The 24,423-nt window shown below is 50.4% G+C and overlaps 1 protein-coding gene across 1 annotated transcript in view; it reads right to left on the bottom strand.

The window, feature by feature from the left end:
• Nucleotides 1-24,423, bottom strand: part of RABEP1 (rabaptin, RAB GTPase binding effector protein 1) — an 899,286-nt gene that overhangs the window by 715,651 nt on the left and 159,212 nt on the right. The window contains exon 4 of the mRNA XM_086954813.1: nt 20,874-21,034. Coding sequence (XP_086810939.1) covers nt 20,874-21,034 — 161 coding nt within the window. The remainder of the gene's footprint in view (nt 1-20,873; nt 21,035-24,423) is intronic.

The following is a 24,423-nucleotide window of genomic DNA, read 5'->3' on the forward strand; positions in this document are numbered from 1 at the left end:
GGTGTATAAATATGGAAGTTGCACTCTAGCAGCCAGAGCCCGCCACGCCCAGGACGTGCACAGAGGGGGGTTTATTTCCAGCAGGGGTCCACCAGAGCAACCAGACAGAACCATAGCATGCCCCCGAATGGGAAGGACAGCATCCATTTCAATAGCCACTGCGGAAGTGCCAATAATGGGCAAAATGTGCCTGCGCGCAGATGTAATAAAGACGACGATCTGGAGCCTCAAACCCCCCCCTGATCAAAAGGCTGCACTAGCAGATCCCAGCGGCATATGGGTTGTTTTCCCCCCCAGACATGGGGCAGCAGTGCCGACTACAACATTCAGTTTAATTGGTATATTAATAAAGAAGCACAGCATCTTGGGAAGAAACACCATTTTTACCACTGCAATTCTATCTGCCAATGACAAAGGAAGATGTGACCATAGCTCTGCCTGCTCTGTTATGCGCATAATGGTGCATCCACAGTTCCCGGTTATCACCACAGCTGGATCCCTGTGGATCCACACCCCCAAGTACTTCACAGGCTCGGAGGACCAGGACAGCAGAAAGTCTAGGTCAATTTCCCTTGTGTGCGCTGTTATTGGAAAGACCACAGATTTGGACCAATTAATGACCAGTCCAGAGAACCTTTCAAATAGGACATATTCCCTCAATAATGGTGATAGATATACAGAGGGTTCCGCACGTAGAGCAGCATATCGTCCGCGTAGAGCAAGACAATCAGCGGACGCTGTCGGAACCATAAAGCCGCGGCAGAATGTTTCTGGTGGAGCTTGCAAGCCAGAGGCTTTAGTATTAAGGAGAAGAGCATGGGTGACAGGGGTCAACCCTGCCTCGTGCCTCTTTCTATAGAGAATAGGGACGAGACCCTGCCATTGACTCGCACTCTGGCGACCGGCCCGCTGTAGAGAACTCAAAGCCACTGCACAAAGAAGGGGGGAAACCCCATCCTACTCAGAACCGTGAACATGTTTGACCAATGTACAGAATCAGGTTATGCGTAGTGGATCTCTCCATAAAGAAGCCAGACTGATTTGGTAATACTAGTAAGGGCATCAGAGGTTGGAGTCTGGTGGCTATCATTTTTGCTAATATTTTGGGGTCTATGTTAATTATGGAAAGTGGCCTGTACGATCCGCACTGGTTGTCTGGTTTCAGCAAGGTGACCAGCAGGGCCTCCCGAAGCAATGGTGGTAGAATCCCGCTATCGCATGCTTCCGCTTAAACCTCCAGCAACCGCGATGCCTTATAAAATTCACTCAGCAGACCATCCAGTCCAGCGGCCTTACACGTCGGCAAGGCCATTATAGCGTCCCTCACATCCTCCTCACGAAAAGGCTGCACTAAATACTCACAATGGGTCTTGGGACAGCCACCCCAACGCCACATGATCCAGATAGTCATGCGTTTCCTCAGAAGGAGGGGACGACCTAGCAGCATACAGATCCTGATAAAATTTCAGCACTTTATCACAGAGCTCTTCCGTCGAGTGGCGAGGCGTACCAGTGTCATCGAAAAGCTCATTAATGGGCTACTGACTACGGGGCTCTGCCAGTTTCTGGGCGTGAGACGCGGCCAGGTCGCCCACCCTCCCCATAGTACCGAGCTATCTGACACCGAGAGCAATGCTGTAACTCCTGATATACTGTGTCATTATGTTCAGTGACAAGGTCACGTATCTGTGCCAGCTTATCCGCAGTGGGATTAGCATCGAAGGATCGCTCCAGGAGAGATATGTCTGCTGCCAACTTCCGTATCCGGCGCACGGTATCACACAGAACTCCGGCGTGCTCCCCTATACAGGCCCCCCCCTAATGGTGACCTTAAAGGCCTCCCAAAGGACCCCTGTGCTCTCTACTGTGCCCTCATTTTCTTTAAAATAATTCCCAATCGCCTCTGCTATAGTTTGCTTAAACACCGGGTCTTTAAGCTCTGATGGTTGGAGCCTCCAGGCAAACTGTGGCGCCAGATATTCCAGCAATATCATCTCCAGGAGCACCGGGGAATGGTCAGAAAGAGTGCGGGCTGCGTGAGAGACACTATTGACCCAATGACCAACCTCCCTTGAGATCAACCAATAATCGATACGTGACCATGAGACATGCACCGAAGACGCAAACGTACTCTCGCAGGCAACTGGGTGATGCAAGCGCCATATATCATGCACATGTCCAGCATCAATAAGACCCCACAACACATCCGACGCCCTTTTTGGCCTGGCCTCACCAGATCCATGCCTATCCTTGAAAGCATCCAAATACAAGTTGAAATCCCCTCCCCAAATGATTTCAGCAGGAGGAAATGACAGTATCCTACGCCACACTTCCGAGAAAAACGCAGGGTCATCCACATTGGGCCCATATATGTTTACCAAGAGCACACTTTCTCCCCCCATTCTGCCATGCAGAATAACAAGCTGACCACTATCATTCGTCTCAGTTTTAATTTCCGTGAAAGGGACTCCTTTCTTCACTAATGTCAGCACCCCTCTCACATACGAGGAATATGAGGAAGATGCTCTCACGCTGGCCCAGAGCACACCCATGTTCCTCACCGAAGTAGCAGTCAAATGTGTTTCCTGAAGGAAAGCAACATTCACCCCCATGCGATCTAAGCCCGCAAACACCATCCTGATTTTCTGTGACGTATTCAGGCCATGTATGTTCCATATGAGTAATTTAATAGTACTACCTATTACCTGGTTGCAAGAAAATCAAACATTGATTGAGGAGTTCAAAGCAGTATAACCAAAAGCAGCAGCGAACACTGTACACCACATCTTAGCGCCTGGTAATAAACAAAGAACATTCCCCTAGGCCCAACCCCACCAACCCCCCACCCACTTCAGCACACCAACCATGCCAAAGCCATCCCAAAGCCCAACCCAACCCTCCCTCCAACAATGGAGATCAGTGTTTGGGGTACACCCATATGGGGGGGCACAGATGCGCAGTCCTCCCACAGAGCAGGAGTTGACCGAGCAAACAATAACAAAGCATCCCATCCAAACCTGACAAACTATAAGGATGCGAGTGGAATGAAATATCCAAAAGGGAACACGGGTGAGCTCGCAGGCCCAAAGTATGATTAGACTGATGGTTAAGAGATGGACAGAAGAAAGCGGGAACCCCTCACAGGTAACATTCACTACATTAATCAGAAGGGGCAAAACAATCAAGCCTCCCATCTTGTTGCAGAATATTGAACGATCAGAACTTCTCAAACATTTACCCGATGAGAAGACCTTCATAGAGAAAAAACGCAATAAAGGCTTGACCAGTAAAGGAACATAGCGGTACAAAAGGGGGTGGTGATGGACGGAGCATCTGAACCAATCAAACACTCACACCCAGTCAACAGATCTGGGTTTAATCCATCACCGTTTTTTAGCCCACTCTGCCACCCCAGTTCAGACATGGCCATATGCAAATCAGTCTGACCCTGTGCCTCATGGGAACAGTCCAGCCCGAACTGCCAAGCCATGCCTGGAACATGACATCATGCAGGCACATACAGGTTCCAGCATAAGCAAGTTGTTCCGGAGAGAAAGCCACAGTACATCCCCAAGTGGAACCATCAGCACTCCCCTACCCCTCCACATCAGGTGCCTCAGTAGAGTCACGCTTCCTGCGTTTCAGTTTTTTTAGCATACTCCATTGCAGCCTTTGGGGAAGAAAAGAGCTTGTTGTCAGCCGGAGCGCTGATGCGAAGTCGGGCCGGATATAGCATGGCGTATGGGACCCATTCATTCCGCAGAAACTGCTTCACTCCCTCCGTGCAGCCTGGACGGCGACCGTGAAATCTGGAAAGAAGGCAAGCGTATTTCCCTGATGTTCGATAGTTCCCTTTCTCCCTTGCCAGGCGCAAAATTGTGTCCCGGTCCCTATAATTTAGGACCTTAGCTATTACCGGACGGGGGGCCCCGGGACAGGACGAGCAGCCAAAGATCGGTGGGCCCGTTCCACGATAAACATATTAGACAACGGTTCCGTGCCGAAGATATCCGTAATGAGGCGCTATACATAGGTCTCCATCCTGCCCACATTTGTGGATTCCGGCAGCCCCGTAAGGCGGATGTTGTTGCGCCGGGAACGCACCTCTAAATCCTCATTCTTCGCCTGGATAAGGGATAGGACTTTTTCCATATTCAATGTCTTATCAGTGACCGTAGATAGACCATCCTCCGTAGCCGAGACCCTCTGTTCCACTTCCCCCATGCGTGCGCTCTGCTTTTCAAGTTGAGAGGACATATGATTAAGTCAGTGATTGACAGCAGCCATAGCACCTTCAATTGACTGCAAAGTCCGCTGCATGGCCACCAAAGTAGCCTTCAACGTGGGGGGCCCATCTGATGTGGCAACAGAGTCTGAGGGAGCCTTCTGCGGGGTCTTGGGAGTCCGCCTTGACTCAAAAGTGAGTGTAGATTGCTTTTTGTCCATCCGCCCCATGGTCGTGGGCCCTGCCGCAAGTACCGGTGCAGGAGACAGCGGAGGCCAATGCACCTAGTTCTCAGGTCCCTCCCAGGACCACACCGCACCCCACCAGGCAAGAGGAGGTAACGCAGTTCCACACGTGGCCACAGTAATCGCACAGCACCTACACTCAGCTCCCAACTAAATGCAGCCAAAGCAGTCCCCCAGCCACCAGGATACTCCTTAGGCTAATTCGCCAAGCAATCCAACCGGTGCACCGGGCCGCACCTGTATGTAGTTTAAAAATTACGGAAGGCCACAGATCGCCGAAACAGGAGGGGAACAGAAGTTCATCAGAGTCGATAAATAAAGAAACACACAGTCACTAGAGGCCCATAGGAAGTCTGGCACAGCAGGACAATTTTCAACAGAGTGAAGGCAGAAGCTCCAGCCCCATTAGCGTGTAGCCCTATGTATTTATATCCCGCTGTTGATATTGTTGCTTAGAAATAGAGCGCCCTCCAAGCCCGAGCACGCTAAGCCCAAAAACACCTGGAGTCTAGTAGGCCCGCAGACTGCCGTCAGGACCCCAGCAGGCCCCCTCCAGTCGCCGATGACAATATGTCCGTCCCCCAATGGTTCACTGTACACAATGTCAGCAGGGGCTCTCTCCGAGCCACGGGTGCCGCAGCGTGCAGGCCGCACCTTCACCAGAGCGTTAGGCCCTGCACCGGAAGCAGAAAGCAGGGCACAGCTCCGATCCAAGGCCCGATCCCACCACCGTAGCCCGAGCCTCATGCAGGGCCGACCCACTCACCACACCCGGCGCAGACAGGCACCGGTGTCAGAAATGCAGGGTCCACACCTCCGCAGCGACAGGCCCTCGATTCCGCCTGCAGGCTCCGGCAGCCAATGCCACCCCCGCGGCCCGCCAATGACACCGCGAGCCTCCTCCGTGTCGGGCGGGCTCCACCCAGCAACAGCAGCCGTCAGCAAGACACACAGCAGTTGTCGCAGACGTATCGCCCCCCACCACTCAGAGGGGGCAGCGCAGGAAAGCTCGCATGGCACAGACAGCCCCTCCGTCCAGCGGCCTACCGAGACTCAGCGTCCACCATTTCCAGGCCAAATAGCGAGGTGAGGAAGACGTCTCATCTCTCAGCAAAAGTCAGGGTTATACATGCCGCAAAGTTACCCCAGTCCGTGCAGCAGACCATCCAGTGTCCACACAAGGTTTTTGAAGTCGTCAGAAGTGTGTGATGGAGCAGATAATGGGCGGATTATTACTCGGTCAAGCCGAGCCTCACAGCAGTGCGGCCATCTTGCTGTGCGCCCTCTAGCGCCCCCGTGTGCCCGGACTATTAACCACAAGATCTTGCCTCATCGATCTTGCTTTGCAAAAAGTAATAAGAGGTCTTTTTTGTGTTTTTGGCCCTTGTGTGGGGTCGCTACTCACTAAATGACAATGCGTTTGAGAAATAGCTATAATCTTATGATGCTGCATGTTACACCCGGTAAGTAAACTGCATTTTTATCTAACTGGTCAGATGAGACTGTTTGATTCTTATCTGTAAAGATAGGTTTTTCCCTAGGTTTTGAATTTGCTTTGTGTTTGCTCTTTTCCAGGATAACTTTATTGTACCCTGGTTACTCAAACCTTTCATTTAGTTCAGTTTGTGCTTTGTGAAGCTGCTCAGGACTGCAGCCACTCCTTCTCATACGCAAATTTCCTGTGTTGGGGATACTGTTCCTCAATTTCGTAGGATGGAAATTCCGAGCCTGCAGTACAGTGTTTCCTGCAGTGCTCTTTCAAAATGTTTAAGTGTGCACTTTTCCATCTACTATGCAAATCGTTAAATCCAAGAACTATATGGATAAGTTACTTACCTGTAATCCTAGTTCTCTTCCAGGGGTATCCTCATCAAAGTCATAAGCACTGAATATTCCCGCCCTCGTGCGGGACCCCGGAAACAATATAAAAATATATATGTAGAAAACACATAAATCTCGTTCCAAATATATGTAAATAAATATATCATTTTTCTCACACCAATGCAGCTCCAAAACCAAGGCTAGACAATGTAAACACTTGTATATGTACAGCAATTAGAAAGGAAACAAAAAACACATTAGGTCAAATAGTCCTTGAACTTTGTGTTTTAATGAGTAAAAGCACGCCTAAATCTTGAAAATTGCTCATAAATGACATTGTCAGCCATAGGCTGCATTGAAAAGTGAATAACACAGAAACTGAAAGCATTTTCAGTTAAAACTGGCACCGTGCCTTTAAGGCAGCCATGACCCCAGGCTTCCCATCATGCCTAAGGGGTGACAGTTAGGTCAGTTGTTGTTTGAATAACCCTGAAGTCAGGGCTAAACCACAAGTCAGAGACGTACATCTCTCAATTATCTGGGAAGGCGGGTGGGTGTGCTTATGACTGATGAGGATACCCCTGGAAGAGAACTAGGATTACAGGTAAGTAACTTATCCATCTCTTCCAGGGGATCCTCATCAATAGTCATAAGCACTGAATAGAATAGCAAGCCCATCAACCACCTGCAGGCAAATGAGAAGTACATGACCCAACTTAAAAAGACCAATCATAACAGCCCAAATTAGCTGTTAAACAGATTCCGCAAGGAGGCCTGGCCTACCTGGGTATCTGCTCTCGGGTCAGAATCAAGACAGTAATGTCTGGTAAATGTATGGACAGACCTCCAGGTCGCTGCCTTACAGATCTCAGACATGGGCACATTATTGAGGAAAGCCGCAGTCGCAGCTCTCCCTCTAGTGGAATGCGCTTTGGGAGAAAACCCCAGGGGTTTCTGCGCTAACTGGTGCGCAAGCTTAATACATGAAACGATCCATCTAGAAATAGAACGTTTCGAGGCAGAATGACCTGTTCTGATCGATCCATAGTTAACAAAGAGATGATCAGATTGACGAATACCCTTAGACCTATATAGATAGAATTTTAAAACTCTTTTCAGGTCTAGGGAATGCAGAGCCCTCTCAGCTGGAGTAGAGGGATTGGGAAAGAAAGTGGGCCGAGAAATGGTCTGATTTACATGAAAATCTGACACCACTTTAGGAAGAAAAGATGGATGCGTCCGTAGCACCACTATTCAAATGGAACACCGTATAGGGTTCAGAGGAACAGAGAGCCTGAATCTCGCTCACCCTACGAGCTGACGTGATTGCCACCAAAAGAACTGCTTTCCAGGAAAGATGTTGTAAAGTAGCTTTATGAATGGGTTCAAAAGGTGGACCCATCAGCTTTGATAGCACCAGGTTCAACTCCCAGGGCAGAGAAGGAGGACGAACTGGAGGGTACACTTTTCTCAACCCTTGCAGGAAGTCCTTGACCGATGGTAACTGGAAAAAAGAGGTTTGAGAAGGGGACCTCCTATAAGCTGTTATAGCAGCTAGGTGCACCTTGATGGAATTAAACTTTAAACCTGCTTTAGACAGATATAACAAATAAGGAAGAACTGCTTATTTTTAACATTGAAAAGGATTATGATCATTCTGTTTACACCACATATAGAATCGCTTCCACTTGCATGCATAAGAACGTCTTGTGGAGGGCCGCCTTACCTCTTTTAGGATTAACATGCAGTCCTCTGGCAGCCCTAGATGCCCGTACTGAATGACCTCAGGTGCCATGCTGCCAAGTTCAGTGACGGAAGGTTGGGATGGTGAATCCTCCCGTCCCTCTTGGACAACAGGTCCGGCCTGCATGGTAGCCTCTTGTGAGGAGTCACTGACAGGTGAAGCAGGTCCGTGTACCACCATTGCCTCGGCCAGTCCGGGGCGATGAGGATCATCGTTGTGCACGAGTGTGTTAACTTGCTCACCACCTTCGGGATCAACGGAAGGGGTGGAAAAGCGTACACAAATTCCCCTGACCAGTCGATCAAAAGAGCATTCCCTTTCGTTCCTGGCCGGTAGAACCTGGAGGCGAAGTCTTGGCATTTTGTGTTTTGGTCGTCTGCGAACAGGTCTATGGTGGGACGACCCCAGGATTGGAAAAGGTCTTCTACCACTGCGTCGTGTAGGACCCAATCCTCTGTGTTATCGAAATAACGGCTTAGAGCGTCCGCTCTCCTATTCTGCTCTCCTGGGAGGTGGACTGCTGTGATGGACAACTTGCGAGCCAGAAGTCAATGCCAGATCCGTTGTGCTTCCAGCGACAGAGTTCGTGAGCAGGTTCCCCCCTGCTTGTTCATATAGTACATTGTAGTGGTGTTGTACGTCTGTACTAGAACTGAAGCTTTGTGAATCGAGGGAAGGAACGCCTTGAGAGCTAGGTGGACTGCTCTAAGCTCCAGCATGTTGATGTGGTAGGTACTTTCCTTGTGCGACCACAGACCTTTGCCCTGTAGTTGATCCATGTGTGCCCCCCAACCTAGAAGGGAAGCATCCGTGATCAGTGTCTGCACCGGGGAAGGTTCATGGAACAGAACTCCCACCTGCATATTTTGCCTTTTGGTCCATCATGGAATGGAAGCTCGAGCTGCGTCTGAGAGAATGATGAGATCGTCCCAGCGAGCCGATTGTTGGTCACACTTGTCCTCCAGATCCTGCTGAAGAGGACGCATTTGAAGTCTGGCATTCGGGACCAGGAAGATGCATGATGCCATCGACCCTAGCAGGGAGGCAATCCGGCACACTTTCTGGGCCTTGTTGCGAAGTACCAGCTGACATTTCTGGGTTATCAAAAACTGTCTCTCCTCCGAAGGAAACACTTTTCCTAATTCGGAGTCTAGCAGTGCTCCTAGGAAGTGAATCTTCTGGGTGGGATGAGAGACTGATTTTCCGAAGTTGAGATGTAGACCTAGTCGCTGGCAGAGCTCTATGCAAGTCTGGAACTGACTTCTTACGCTGTCTGGGGAGGGACCTTTCAACAGCCAATCGTCCTGGTATGGGTATACGAAGACCCCTTTGCGGCGTAGAGCGGCTGCTACCATTGCAACACATTTTGTGAACACCCGTGGAGCCGACTTCAACTCAAACGGCAGGACTTTGAACCGATAGTTGGAGGTCCCCACTTGGAACCGAAGAAATCTTCTGTGACTGGGGTGTATTGGAACATGAAAGTAGGCATCTTGGAGGTCCAGCGAGCACATCCAATCTCCCCCTCTGAGATGTGGATATATTTGGTGAAGCGCCAACATGCAAAATTTCTCCTTTTTGACGCACAGATTGAGAGTTCGCAAGTCCAGAATGGGTCTGAATTCTGCCTTTTGACCCTTTTTTCTGACCAGAAAATACCGGGAGTACACTCCTTTTCCCCTTTGAGACACTGGCACTCTCTCGATGGCTGACTTCGAGAAGAGTGGCCACTTCTTTTTGCAGAAGGTGTAACTGATGATTCGAAGTTGCCATCGGGGGAACAGGTGGAGGCTGATGACTGAAACGAAGACAGTATCCATTCTGAAGTGTAGATAACACCCATCTGTCGTTTGTGATTTTTGCCACTCTTTCAAATGACCCGCAAGGCTTTCCCCCACTGGAGTGGTCCACAGCGCTGGGGGAAGGAAAGACTCGTTGCTTTGACTGAGCCTTGCCGGTATTGTTGCCCTGCCACGGATTCCATTCTCCTCTGGAATTACGCTTTCCTCTATACTGGGACTTTTGCTGACCCTGCTGGTCTTGACTCGTCTGCCAGTTAGGGGTTTGAACCCGCTGTTTTGAAGAGCCCTTGTTGTAGGAGCGGTATTTCTTTTTGAATTCTTTTTTCTTTTTGAGCCCTACCACCGAGAGTGTCCAGCTCTGCTTTCATGCGCTGCATCTCTTCGTCCGTGCTCGCTCCAAAAAGTGAAGTGCCTGAAAAGGGCAAGTGCAGAATGCGCGCTTGGGCTTCTGGTTTTAAAACCGTTAGGCGCAACCAGGATGATCTCCTCGCCGATATGCCATGGGCGTATACATGCGCCGCCAGGGTAGCCACATACGCTGCGGCACTTATAATTTGGTTAGAGACTTGACTGCCCTCCAGAAGGATCTCCTCAAAGTCCTTACGGTGTTCTTGAAAGGAGCTTGTCCACAAAACGCTGTAGAGAATCCCACAGGGACCTATCGTAACGCCCCAAAAGGGCCTCTGCGTTCGAAACCTTAAGAAAAGACGCTGAAGTACTACAGACTCGTCTCCCCCACAAATCTTGCGTCTTGCTGTACTTGTCCGGAGGTACAGTAGCAGAAGAGGAAACCGCACTGGACTTCTTCGCTGCTGCGATGATTACTGAGTCCGGGGGCGGATCAGCTCTTAGAAACAGAGGGTCCTCCTCTGGAGATTTAGATTTTTTCAGGATCCTCGCCGGAGCCGCTTTGACCGTTGCTGGAATGAGAAATACCTCCATCACCGGATCTATATACCAGGCACTAACGGCAAAAAGGGGTTTAGGTGCCGACCTGTGATGCAGCGATTCGAAAATCACTGAGGTCTTGACCTGCGGAGCTATTCAGGGAACTCCCAGCTTTAGAGCCCCTCTACCCAGTATGGTGAAGATATCCTCGATCGGAGATACCCTTGATGGCGGGGAATCCGTCAGAGTGGGCGAGTAGCCTCTATGGGAGCGTTTGGGAGAAGAGGTTGTAGGTGATCTTTGTTCTCTCCTCCTGCTCCTAGATATTGATCTACGCCTGGGGGATCGAACCCTGGAGCGTGATCTTTCCCTACGGCGAGGAACATGATCTTCCCTTGGACCTCACTGGAGAGCGAGACCGTTCTCTAGGCCTAGAGATAGGCTGCTGCAATCGAGAAGCTGTCTCCTTGTCTGTAGCCCAGTGATGTAGCAGTGCATACCATCGTGGAGACAGTCTGACGGCAGGAGTCTGCTGTGCGGCGTCCCTCACTGGAGAGCGTGCAGGTATTACATCCTTTCGCCCATGTGGAGTAGGTGAAGGAGAGTGCCTTGATCCTTCGCCACCCGATGTGTAAATGATCACATAAGGGCCGGAAGATGACCCTGTTGAGGAAGACAGGCTCACAGGAGAAGCAGTGCGACTGTGAGAACCACGATGCTCTGGAGTTCTCTTCTTCTTGGCAGTGTGACTGATGCTCTCTGGAGAGGCCTGGGCACCTTCCGCAGCTGAAGCTGTTCTTGAGAACCTTTGAGATGCAGGCCCATGACTCGAAGACGGAGCCAGATGGCTCGACCTCTCGGTGTGTTGTGCCACCACTGGCTGATGACTTTGAAGAGACTGCACTGGAGTCCCATGTCTCGACGTCGAACGCCGGTGAGGTGACGTCGACGGAGGTCCTCGACGCGGAGGACCTATGACTGGACACCCACGGAGGATGCTTGGTCGCTGAATGCCCTCAACTGGACTGAGATGAATGTCTAGACGACGAACGCCGATGTCCTGTCGATGACTGAGAATGCCTCGACGTCGAGCGTCGATGGCGAGACGCCGACGGAGGATGCCTCGACATCGATGGTGGGACGGCGATGGAGGGTGACTAGACGTCGATCGCCGATGGCCTAGCGACGACGGAGGGGCATCGACGTCGAACGTCGATGTTGGGACGCCGTCGGAGGGTGCCTCGATATAGAGCGTCGATGATGGGAAGCCGACGGAGGGTGCCTCGACGTCGAACGCCGATGACTAGGCGTCGACGGAGGCTTTGACGTCGAAGACTGGACCTGAGGCTTTGCCGACGGAGGTCTCGCCGTCGATGCTCCAACGTCGACCTCTCCCTCGACGCTGCACGTCGCCCGGTTGACGGCAGGGGAGTTACCTTGACTCTCGACGCTGAAGTCTTCAACGTCGAGGGAAGTTGATTTGTCGTCGTCGGTGGAACCTTCGACGCCGATCCCGACGCCGAAGGAGAGCAAACCAGGACATCTCTCGACGTCGACCGCGCCCTCTGCTTTTTTTCTGTCTCTTTGGAGACCTACCTCTCTCAGAAAGTCCATAAACTCTGATTTTTTTCTGTCCTTGAGAGTTCTACTTGACAAGGACTTGCAGTGATCACAGCTTTCTGGAGAATTAGAGTTAGGAAGACAGAGGATACACACAGGTTGTGTATCAGTCTTAGCTTTCTTCTTCCCACAGGAAGGGCAGGGATCCACAAGCAAAGGCCTTTTTGTCAAAAATCAACCTTTTTTGAGCCCAAAAAAGGTAGCACTAGCTCTCTAAGGCTAAAAGCCGTTGAGTGAATACAAAAATTGAAGGAAAACACCAAATATTTTTGACAGAAAGTCAAAAAAAGGTGGGAGCTGTTTAACCAGGGTCCTGACTGAAAGAGCCAGAAAGAACAACAGACCTAACTGTCACCCCTGAGGCATGATGGGAAGCCTGGGGTCATGGCTGCCTTAAAGGCAGGGTGCCAGTTTTAACTGAAAATGCTTTCAGTTTCTGTGTTATTCACTTTTCAATGCAGCCTATGGCTGACAATGTCTTTTATGAGCAATTTCAAGATTTAGGAGTGCTTTTACTCATTAAAACACAAAGTTCAAGGACTATTTGACCTAATGTGTTTTTTGTTTCCTTTCTAATTGCTGTACATATACAAGTGTTTACATTGTCTAGCCTTGGTTTTGGAGCTGCATTGGTGTGAGAAAAATGATATATGTATTTACATATATTTGGAACGAGATATATGTGTTTTCTACATATATATTTTTATATTGTTTCCGGGGTCCCGCACATGGGTGGGAATATTCAGTGCTTATGACTTTGATGAGGATATATATTCACCAATAGGTAGTTATAGTTAGGGTGTAGTTTTCATAGGAGGAGCGTATTTTCATGTGTCAATAACTTTGGTGTTTTGTGACGAATCCTCGTGAGATTTTCAGAACCAATATGCCACTCAATTCACCTGCTGTCTTGAAAATATCGTGGTGATCCATCAAGCTAGGGCCAGAAAAAAATGGAGGGGGGTTTCCTAAAATACTTTCTCTCCGTGTTAATTTCCATAGGAAACTTTAGACACGGCTACAACCTGAACTGCTGAACAGAATTACACCAAATTTGGTAGAAAAGTAGTGCTTGGTCCAGAAAGCGCCCTTTTTAGGTCTCGCCTGTCGATGCGCATGCGCATCGAGCAAGCGAGACTATGGGGGCTTATCCACTCTTTGTCCAACTTGCAAGGAATCGTGGCGATTCCTTGCAGTGCCCGTGACTTTTAAGCTCAATGCGCATGCGCATTGAGCTTAAAAGCGCGTGCACATGCCCCCAGCCGCCTACCTTGCCTACTCTCCCGCCCCCTCACTTCTTGATTGCACGGCCGCTAGGCCGTGCCTCCCCTACTCTCCTCCTCCTACTCTCCTCCCCTCGCCGTCTGTTCCCGCACTCCTCCCACACCCCCGCTCCGCCCCCTCCCCTGCCTGCCATGTCGCGTCGCATTTCTCCTCCCCCCTCCCCCCAGCCGCCTGCCTTGCCTATTCTCCCGCCCCCTCACTTCTTGATTGCACGGCCGCTAGGCCGTGCCTCCCCTACTCTCCTCCTCCTACTCTCCTCCCCCCTCCCCTTATCTGGCCTTCCCTCCGTCTGTTCCCTCTCCCCGCTCCGCCCCCTCCCCTGCCCGCCGTCTGTTCGAGACAATCATGAAACCAGATGCTTTGATGCAGACTTCACTGCTTTTAGTGGAGCTACTGATGGATAATCGGCTTCAGGGCGCACTGTCACTCAACAGTTGTGGCAACTTATGCAATTGTGCATGAAAAGCTGCTGGTTTACTTAGTGTGCGGAATTGTAGTGCCTAGAAGCACAAGGCCAAGACCTGAGTGGATGTGCTGAGCCGCTCCTTCTGCACAGAGAAGGAGTTCCCTGCGGCTCACACCAGTGTTTATCTGTACGGGCAGCAGCTTCCTGGCGCTGTGGATCAAGGAACAGACCATTATTTCTTTGAAGTCGTGGAATGTGCTGTGACATCACCGTCTGTAGCAGACCTGTGTTTGGTTGTCTCTCGCTTCAAGGCCAAGGCTGTGCTTGGACTTGCCTTCTTTACCTCCAGACTCATGAATCAGGGATTCACCCAGACCAAGCCCCGTTCTTTCCACAAGGCACTCGTGGATTACACCTCCTCCGACGTGCTTCAAGAGTTATACTTAACTTTTCAGCCACACACACTCGCCCAAATACAGGTCGGTACCCACAGATTGAATATGTGGGTCAATGAGGCAATGCCACCTCAGTCTGTTTTTACATGGGCTGGTTTGGGATTTCGGAGCATATCCTTGGTTCAGTTTGCATTGACCAGTATCCAGCTGGTGTTGGGGGTTTGTATTTAGCACGGCAATGGCAGCGCCCATCAGTTGTGTGATCCCCTTTCAGGGCTGCCCCTTTAACAGGATCTTTTAACTAAATGGACTGAAGATCTGAACTTGGATACACAGCACATTCACTGTGCCCAGTATTCCCTTTTGGGTAAGCCGGGGCCTGGGTTCGACCTCGGGGTCACAGGTTCAAATCCCAGCAGGGCCACTCAGCCTTTCATCCTTCTGATGTCGATAAAGTGAGTACCATTGGACTGGGTATCAATAAACATATGTTATTCAGTGCCAGAATACACGCCTGCGTGAACGTGCGCTTTACACTTTAATTTAAGTGCTTGGATTTGACCAGACTCTTTGCATAACAACACCTCTCACACCCTCACTCACCCTCACACACACTCACACTCACGCAACGTCACACACCCGAAGCCTCACACCGCCTCACTCACACTCACCCTCACCCTCACACCCCCTAACCCGCACACCGCCTAACGCTCACACCCCCTAACGCTCACACCCCCTAACAATCACCCCCTAACCCTCACCCCCTCACTCTCACCCCACACCCTCACCCCTCACACCCTCACCCCTCACACCCTCACCCCCTCACACCCTCACCCCTCACACCCTCACCCCCTCACCCTCCACCCTCACTCACCCTCAACCCCTCACCCTCACACCCTCAACCCTTCACCCTCAACCTCTCACTCACCCTCACTCACCCTCAACACCTCAGCCTCACCCTCACCCTCACTCACCCTCAACCCCTCACACTCACTCACCCTCACCCTCCCTCAACTCCTCACCCTCACTCACCCTCACTCACCCTCACCCTCACTCACCCTCACTCACCCTCCCTCAACCCCTCACCCTCACTCACCCTCAACCCCTCACCCTCACTCACCCTCAACCCTTCCCCCTCAACCCCTCACTCACCCTCACTCTCACTCACCCTCACTCAGCCTCAACCCCTCACCCTAACTCACCCTCACCCTCACTCACCCTCAAAACCTCACTCACCCTAACCCTCACTCACCCTCAACACCTCACCCTCAACCTCAACCCCTCACCCTCACTCACCCTCACCCTCACTCACCCTCACCCTCACTCACCCTCACCCTCACTCACCCTCACTCTCACTCACCCTCACTCTCAACCCCTCACCCTCACTCACCCTCAACCCCTCACCCTCACTCACCCTCACCCACCCTCACCCTCACCCTCACTCACCCTCAACCCCTCACCCTCACACAGTGCAATAGGTCTCAGACCATTTCAGTTAGAGCTTTAAGAAATGTTTATGGCTTTTTTTATTTGTAATTCTTTAGCATTGGCTACAGGAAACAAAAATGCTAAACATTTACAAAAAAAACCCATAAACAATTCTAAAAGCACTAACTCTAATGGTGCGAGACCTATTGCATTTCCAATGCTTGTTGTTAAATGGTGTAAATCCGTTCAGTAGTTGCTGGGAACTGTAAAGATTTCTCAGATATACAACTGAGGCCGTGGGGGATCTGCAACATAAAATAAGAAAAAAGAAAATTTGGCAGGAGTCATGTAAGATCAGCGACTACCACCATTAATTATTTTTTTTTTAAATCACAGTCTACTGCACTTTGTTAAATTAAGGCCCCCGGGTGGGCTAGGACTCGGGCAGTTTATTTGGTAATGCGGTAGGAGCCTATGGGACACCCCCCCATACCCTGGGGACCATCACCTCCCCGGGGCAAACCTAATGAAAGAGGTGTGGGGTCCTGCTCTGCCCCGTGCAAGCCCGGGGACCGCCACCTCCAGAGGGCTTACTATTAAAAAAGCGCGAGGAGGCCCTATCGCCTCCCCCAAGCCTCAGGGACCGCCACCTCCCCAGGGCTAATGTAATGGTGGGCCCTCAAGGCCCCCCCTCCCCTGCCCCGGGAACAACCACCTACCCGTGGCTTTAACATTTTCATGTGGGCAGGGCCTAATGGACCCTACACAGCCCCGGACCCAATCAATCAATCAATCAATCACAGCATTTATATAGCGCACTACTCACCCGGAGGGTCTCAAGGCGCTAGGGGAGGGGGGGTCCGCTACTGCTCCAACAGCCAGGTCTTGAGCTGCTTCCTGAAGGCGAGGTGGTCCTGGGTCAGACGGAGGTGGGTCGGGAGGGAGTTCCAAGTCTTGGCAGCCAGGTATGAGAAGGACCTTCCTCCTGTGGTGGCTCTTCGGGTCCAGGGGACGGCGGCGAGGGTGTGGCTGGTCGATCGAAGAAGGCGTGTGGGAGCGTAGAAGTTGAGGCGGCTGTTGAGGTATGCTGGTCCTTGGTTGTGCAGGGCTTTGTGTGCGTGGGTGAGGAGACGGAAGGTGATTCTCTTGTTGACCTGGAGCCAGTGCAGATCTCTCAGGTGTCCGGAGATGTGGCTGCGACGGGGGATGTCCAGGATGAGTCGTGCTGATGCGTTTTGGATCTGCTGGAGTCTCTTCTGGAGTTTGGCGGTGGTTCCGGCGTAGAGGGAGTTGCCGTAGTCCAGACGGCTGGTGACGAGGGCCTGGGTGACCGTCTTCCTGGTCTCAGTGGGGATCCACCGGAAGATCTTACGTAGCATGCGCAGGATGTTGAAGCACGACGAGGAGACGGCGTGGACTTGTCTGGTCATGGAGAGGGAGGAGTCCAGGATGAAGCCTATGTTGCGTGCGTGGTCTGTTGGTTTGGGTGCGCTGCCCAGGGCGGGGGGCCACCAGGAGTCGTCCCAGGCGGAGGGTGAAGATCCCAGGATGAGGACTTCCATCTTGTCCGAGTTCAGTTTCAGGCGGCTGCTCATCATCCACTTGGCTACGTCTGTCATCCCTTCGTGTAGGTTGGTTCTGGCGGTGGCGGGGTCATTGGTGAGGGAGAGGATCAGCTGGGTGTCGTCGCGTAGGAGATGATGTTGAGGTTGTGTTGGCGTGCGATGTCTGAGGGGGCTCATGTAGACGTTGAAGAGGGTTGGGCTGAGCGAGGAGCCTTGAGGGACGCCGCAGATGACTTCGGTGGCTTCTGATCTGAACGGGGGGAGGCGGACTCTGTGTCCTTCCGGCGAGGAACGAGGTGATCCATTCCAGTGCCTTCTCCTGGATTCCGACGTTGCTGAGGCGCTGTACTAGGGTACGGTGGCAGACAGTGTCGAAGGCCGCGGAGAGGTCTAGGAGGATGAGGGCCGCTGTTTCTCCGTTGTCGAGCAGGGCTCGAATGTCATCGGTAGCTGCGATCAGGGCGGTCTCGGTGCTGTGGTTGGCCCGAAAGCCAGACTGCGAGAGGTGGAGGGATCCGTTCGTCTCGAGGAAGGCGGCCAGCTGCTTGCTGACGGTCTTCTCGATGACTTTAGAAGGAAACGGGAGCAGCGAGATGGGGCGGTAGTTCTTGAGGTCGGCTGATGGCTTCTTTTGTAGAGCGCTGAGTTCGGCGTGCTTCCAGCTCTCCGGGAAGGTGGCGGTGTCGAAGGAGGTGTTGATGATGTCGCGCAGGTGGGGTGCGATGACAGCGTCAGCCTTGTTGAAGACGTGGTGAGGGCAGGGGTCGGTCGGAGATCCGGAGTGGATGAAGTTCATCGTGCGGATGGTGTCTTCGGTGCTGATCGGGGTCCAGGCGCGGAGGGTGGTGGTGGGGGGCGGAAGTTCAGTAGTGGCGTGCGTCGGTTGAGAGCTGAAGCTGTTGTGTATGTCCGCGATCTTGTTGTGGAAGTAGGAGGCGAGGGAGTTGCAGAGGTCTTGCGAAGGGGTGAGGTCGTTGTTTCTGGCGTTGGGGTTGGAGAGCTCTTTCACGATGTTGAAGAGTTCCTTGCTGTTGTGTGCGTTGTTGTCCAGTCGTTCCTTGAATGCAGTTTTCTTGGTGGCGTGGATCAGTTGGTGGTGTTTTCGGGTGGCGAGCTTGAGGGCAGTCATGTTGTTCGGTGTTGGGTCTCTGCGCCAGGCTCTCTCGAGGGCTCGGCAGTTCTTCTTGGAGCTCTTGAGTTCGTCGGTGAACCATGGGGATTTCTTGCTGCCGGGTCTGCTAGGCGGGGTCTTCAGAGGGGCGAGGTTGTCTGCGCAGTTGCTGATCCACTTCGCGAGGTTGGTGGCCGCCTGGCTTGGGTTCGTTGCGCTGGTGGGAGGGTTCATGCTCAGGGAGGTCGCGAGCTGGTCGGCTGTGATCTTGTTCCAGCTTCTGCGTGCAACCTGTTGCTGGTGGTGCTGGATCGTGGTCCTTCTGAAGCTGAAGTGGACGCAGCTGTGGTCCGTCCAGTGGAGTCCGGTGGCGTGGCTGAAGGCGATGTCCTTGCTGGATGAGAAGACGGGGTCGAGTGTGTGTCCGGCGTAGTGGGTGGGGGTGGTCACCAGTTGCTTAAGGCCGAGGTTGGCGAGGTTGTCCAGCAGGGTGGTGGTGTTGCGGTCGTTGTTGTTCTCCAGGTGGAAGTTGAGGTCCCCGAGGAGGATGTAGTCAGCGGAGGGGAGGGCGTGCGGGCTGATGAAGTCGGCGATGTCTTCGCTGAATTGTGTGCGTGGTCCCGGGGGTCTGTAGATGAGGTTGCCGCGGAGGGTGGTCTTGGGGTTGATGTGGATCTGGAAGTGCAGGTGTTCGGCGGGTGCGAGGGTGTCGTCGGTGTTGGTCGTGATGCGGATGGTGTTCCTGTGGACGATGGCGAGGTCTCCTCCTGTCTGGTTGATGCGGTCCTTCCGGATGATCTTGTAGCCGTCCGGGATGGCGATGGCGATGTCGGGCGCTGAGGAGGCGTTCATCCAGGTTTCCGTGAGGAAGGCGACGTCTGGGGCTGTGGTGTCGAGCAGGTTCCAGAGCTCGACGGTGTGTCTGTGGACGGAGCGGGTGTTGAGCAGAATGCCCTTGAGGTGGTTGCTGCTGGAGTTCGGCTTGGTCGGTGCTGGTGTGGTGCATGTCCGAATGCAGGTGAACTTGCAGGAGTAGCAGCAGAAGGGTCCGTGGGTGCGTCTCGGGCTGGCTCGATAGCAGCCCGTGATTCTACCGGCGTTGAGTGCGTAGAGTTCGGTGGCGTCGTAGGTCCGGCGGGTGGGCTGGTGACTGCGGGGGCCAAACGCGTTTCAAGTTTCCACTTCGTCAGCAGCTTTGGGACTGCAAATGTTCAAGGCACAGCTTGTGCATATTTTATCCATTACGAACTTCCCTCTGTGGGTGTGGCCTCACCATCGGCCTTCTGGTTCGTGTAGTTCGCACTCTTACTCCAGTGAGTTTTGCCTGGTTATTGCTCATTAAGTTCATCAAATCCCCAGTGGGCGAAAGGCACACAGTTTTTTTAAAGGTGCACTGCGCTCTCCGCATTTCACACTTGCACCACCTCCCGATTCACGATGTCATCACTCGAAGGCATCTCGGGCCCGCATTTGCAGTGTCTCCCTTCCGCGGCCGGACAAGGCTGCAAACATAAATTCATACAAGTTGCTCTTGTGGAAGAAACACCAAGTGGGTTTGTTTTTGCCTTAATTTATTGAAATGCTGCAATGTCACCTCCAAAAAGACCGGCCTTTCAAAGAAAGATTGTCCATCGGCCAAACCCGTTTCAAGTTTGCCCTTTGTCAGCAGCTTTGGGACTGCAAATGTTCAAGGCACAGCTTGTGCATATTTTATCCATTACGAACTTCCCTCTGTGGGTGTGGCCTCACCATCGGCCTTCTGGTTCGTGTAGTTCGCACTCTTACTTCAGTGAGTTTTGCCTTGTTATTGTTTATTAAGTTCATTAAATCCCCAGTGGGCGAAAGGCACACAGTTCTTTAAAGGTGCACTGCGCTCTCCGCATTTCACACTTGTACCACCTCCCGATTCACGATGTCATCACCTTTAAAGAACTGTGTGCCTTTCGCCCACTGGGGATTTGATGAACTTAATGAGCAATAACAAGGCAAAACTCACTGGAGTAAGAGTGCCGAGGGGCAATCTTTCTTTGAAAGGCCGGTCTTTTTGGCGGTGACATTGCAGCATTTCAATAAATTAAGGCAAAAACAAACCCACTTGGTGTTTCTTCCACAAGGGCAACTTGTATGAATATATATATATATATATATATATATATATATATATATATATATATATATATATATATATATATATATTATAAATATAAATCTTAATAAAGTATGTTAAAAATGTTTGCAATCACTTTTTGTTTTAAAGAAAAGAAAACTGTTTAACTTTGAAATGAAGGAACAGGATTACGGAATTATAAATCAAATAAGGAGTCAACTATCTTGTGTACCTTTTTCATTTCATTTTCCAGATTTTCTTCTTGCTGGCCTTCCGACAGCCTTCGTCTCAATTCTGCTACTTCTCTCTCCACTTTCTCCCGATACTGTCCCCATTGACTTCGTTCCTGCTCAAGTCTGTGATGATACTGTATTTCATATTCCCGGACTGTATCTGTACAACACACATGCACTTGTTAAGTGGTATGACCATATAATTATGTACGTTATGCACCATTAACACCAACCACAGGGTCCATGCAAATTAAAATTATCAGTTTCCTGATCACCTAACAAAAATATGACAAATGATGAAAAATAGCACTTGCACAACAGGGAGATGAATAAGAAAACATTATACACATTTAAAATACTGTCACAGCCGTGTTAAAACAACTTAAACAATAGTACATTCGCCTCACATGGGCCTGTTAAACTCCAACCTACGAGTGGGTTCGTATTTAGTTCTGCTGTCAGATGATGTATTTAACTCTGGAGTTTAGAAAATACAAAAAGAGTTGCATGTCAATCCAAAGGGGGCCGTGGCCCGAAGCGGTGGAGCAGGCAAAATCATGTTGACCTCTGAGACACTACTGGGCAACTGGATTGGGATGGGTAACCTTCACTCTCTGCACTGGCCAATTCACCGATTTACATCCTCTGAATCAATTATGTAGCAGTAGGACGAAATGAGGCATTCAACCCTTTAATGGCAGCTGCAGCCTGGACATTTTAACAAATGGTCTGAGGCTATAGCCAGCCCACTAATCATGTTAGTTCTACAACCTGGCTTACAAAAATACAAATTCTTAGATTATTGCTTGGTTCCCTGTATATTTTTGATCACCAGGACCTTTTCCGTCATTCTTCGAATGCTTTTTTCAAGTTACTATCTTTTTGCCACTTCTTCAGTCTTTCCCGAGTGGAAACAATGGACTACCTTGTGAGGGACATGGCCAATTACTACTGCTAGTAGGGGGCTGGTCTGGTGGCTCCTACTTCCCCCTTACAAAGGGTGCACTGTAAGCACTACTGATGCAGCCCAGTCTGCGATCATCAGCATAGGGACGCAACCGGAGCGCAGAACAGTTGAACGCCATCGTCTTGACTAAATATACAGATGAGATTATCACTAGCTATCCTCACCACATACCCAAGGCCTTTAGACTGAAGCTCTTTATCAGGCCATTCCTTTATGGATGCTTAGCAGAACTTTGTGCCATTATTTCTTTCTTTCCTGTATGAATAGATTATTCACCTTTGGGATCTAAATAAATATTTTGGCGTTCCATCGGTCTGTCTGTATGTATGTATGTATATAAGAATGTGGTATTTGTATTACCTGAACTTAGCCAAAAAGGCAGCAGAACGCTTACAGTCAACTAGTGATAGGAGAGGTAGCTTGTTAATGCACTGTTTCCACATTATGATGTAGAGTTCTTTAAAGAGGTGTCTCTTCAACTCTTTTCTAGATTAGAGCAGCATTAAGGTGGTACTTATGGATACATTAATTTTGTTCCAGATCCTGTGTGAATAAATAGAAAAGGCATGCTGCCTTGTTTTTTGTGTACTTCTTTGACTTTAGTCAGATGTTGGCCTGGCTCCGGTTGTAGCAAGACCATCAGAGAAGGTGAACTTACCTGCAAGATAAATGAGGCTGCTGCAATGATGGAGTTGTAAATGATGCAACTAGTTTTGAAAATGGAGTAGGCAGGAAAGGGGAGCTAATAGAGTTCCATCAAGATGCAGGTGATGTGATCATGATGTGATCATATTTCCTATAGAAGAGACATGCTGTAGTATGCTCTTTAGGGATGCCACTATGGAGTCTGGGGGGCAATGGAGAAGGGAATTACCACCACCAGATGCTAGAATACAAGGTTTAGGGTTTTTTGTCTGGTTTCTGGGGCTAGGATTTCTATTGGACATTGGGCTTAGGGTTTGGTTTCTGACTGGCTGCTAGGACTAGAGCGGTGTTTGGCTGCAAGGGCCTGGTCTCATTTCTCCTAGGGATTAGGGCTATTGTTGTGATTGGTTAGGGCTAGGGTTCCCAATTGCCACAGGGGTCACCTGATCACTAGTGCTATTTAAGGTCAGTGTTCAGGGCTTTTCAGCCCAGGCATCGAGGCTAAGGGTGGAGAGGACAAGGGCAGCTGCCTGTTTGGGCCTGGTCGGGCATAGGGCCAGAGATGCTGCCTATTTTCTCCTAAGCAGCACCCATCTACATCCACAACCAGTAACACACTCACTGCCTATGTACTCTACTCATTTACTACAAACGAACTCTACACAAATTGTAATGTCTCAGCAGCCACTACAAAACCACACACACCACACCTTTACACCCTTCTATCTCAACTCCCACACATTTGCACCTTCACTTACGCACACAACACCACTATATCCTATACCAATTACCAATCCACTCATCACAAACAAAACCCAAATCCATATCATAATGAACTATATCCCACCTAGACACACACAACCTGCTCTAATTGCTCCTAACAGACACCTTTCTGTCACTAACAAACCTCTGCTCAGCCTTCCATCTTTTCATCCACCAACACCCTCCTCTCTGTTTTACAACCACACATCAAATACACTTCAATGCACCACACATAGTACCTCTTTTAGAAATCAAATCAAACACAAATACTCTTGTTCATCCCCTCTCACACACCACATACACTCTTAACAAAAAACCTCACCACGCTCTTTTCCTTGCAGCTTCCACTCACCAACAATACTTTACATACAAACTCTTCTCAGAAAACAAATACATCACCTCCTTTCACTACTCAAAACAAAACATAAAAAACACACACACCAGCATAACAAAATCTCTCACACACAGCACCTCATAATACTTTCCACCAACAACCGGAAACATACACCCACTCCCACCTTCCCGACTACACAAATAATGGACACAATTAACCAACACAAATGCCAAGCTTTCTCTCTTCACCCACACCTAAGAAATATACAGCAACTTTTTAAACTACCTCACATTAATTGAACAATTTAGAACCTTACAACATGACCTCTGGCCTTCTTCTCAAATGACATACAGAGGAGCTACTGCTGGTGACATGTAACGAACTCCCAGACCAAATAAGTAGGTCTTAGGAAATGCACCGTGAAGACATGCCCCAGATATGTGCACTCCAAAGGCATGTCTTAGAACATGTTCCCTAAAAACATACCCCGGACACCCAGACCCTGGAAACATGTCTTGGAAAATGCCCTCAGGACACATGCCACTGACACCCGTATCCCAAAGTTATTTCTTGGAACATGGTTCCTGAAGACAGTCCCAGGACACAAGTACCCCAAAGACATGTCTTGGAACATGAACCATGGAGACATGCCTCGGAGACTCAGAACCTAAAGACATACCTTGGAACAAATACCCTTAAGGCATACCACGGACGTGTGTACCCCGTAGACATATCCTGGAAGATGCACCCTAAAGGCATACTCTCGTCACAAGCACCCCAAAAACATCCTGAAGACATGCCGAAGACATGTCGGAGATATGTGCAGGCCACACAGATGCAC

Source organism: Lissotriton vulgaris, chromosome 2_1, assembly GCF_964263255.1.
Source record: "Lissotriton vulgaris chromosome 2_1, aLisVul1.2, whole genome shotgun sequence".
Lineage (NCBI taxonomy): Eukaryota > Metazoa > Chordata > Amphibia > Caudata > Salamandridae > Lissotriton > Lissotriton vulgaris.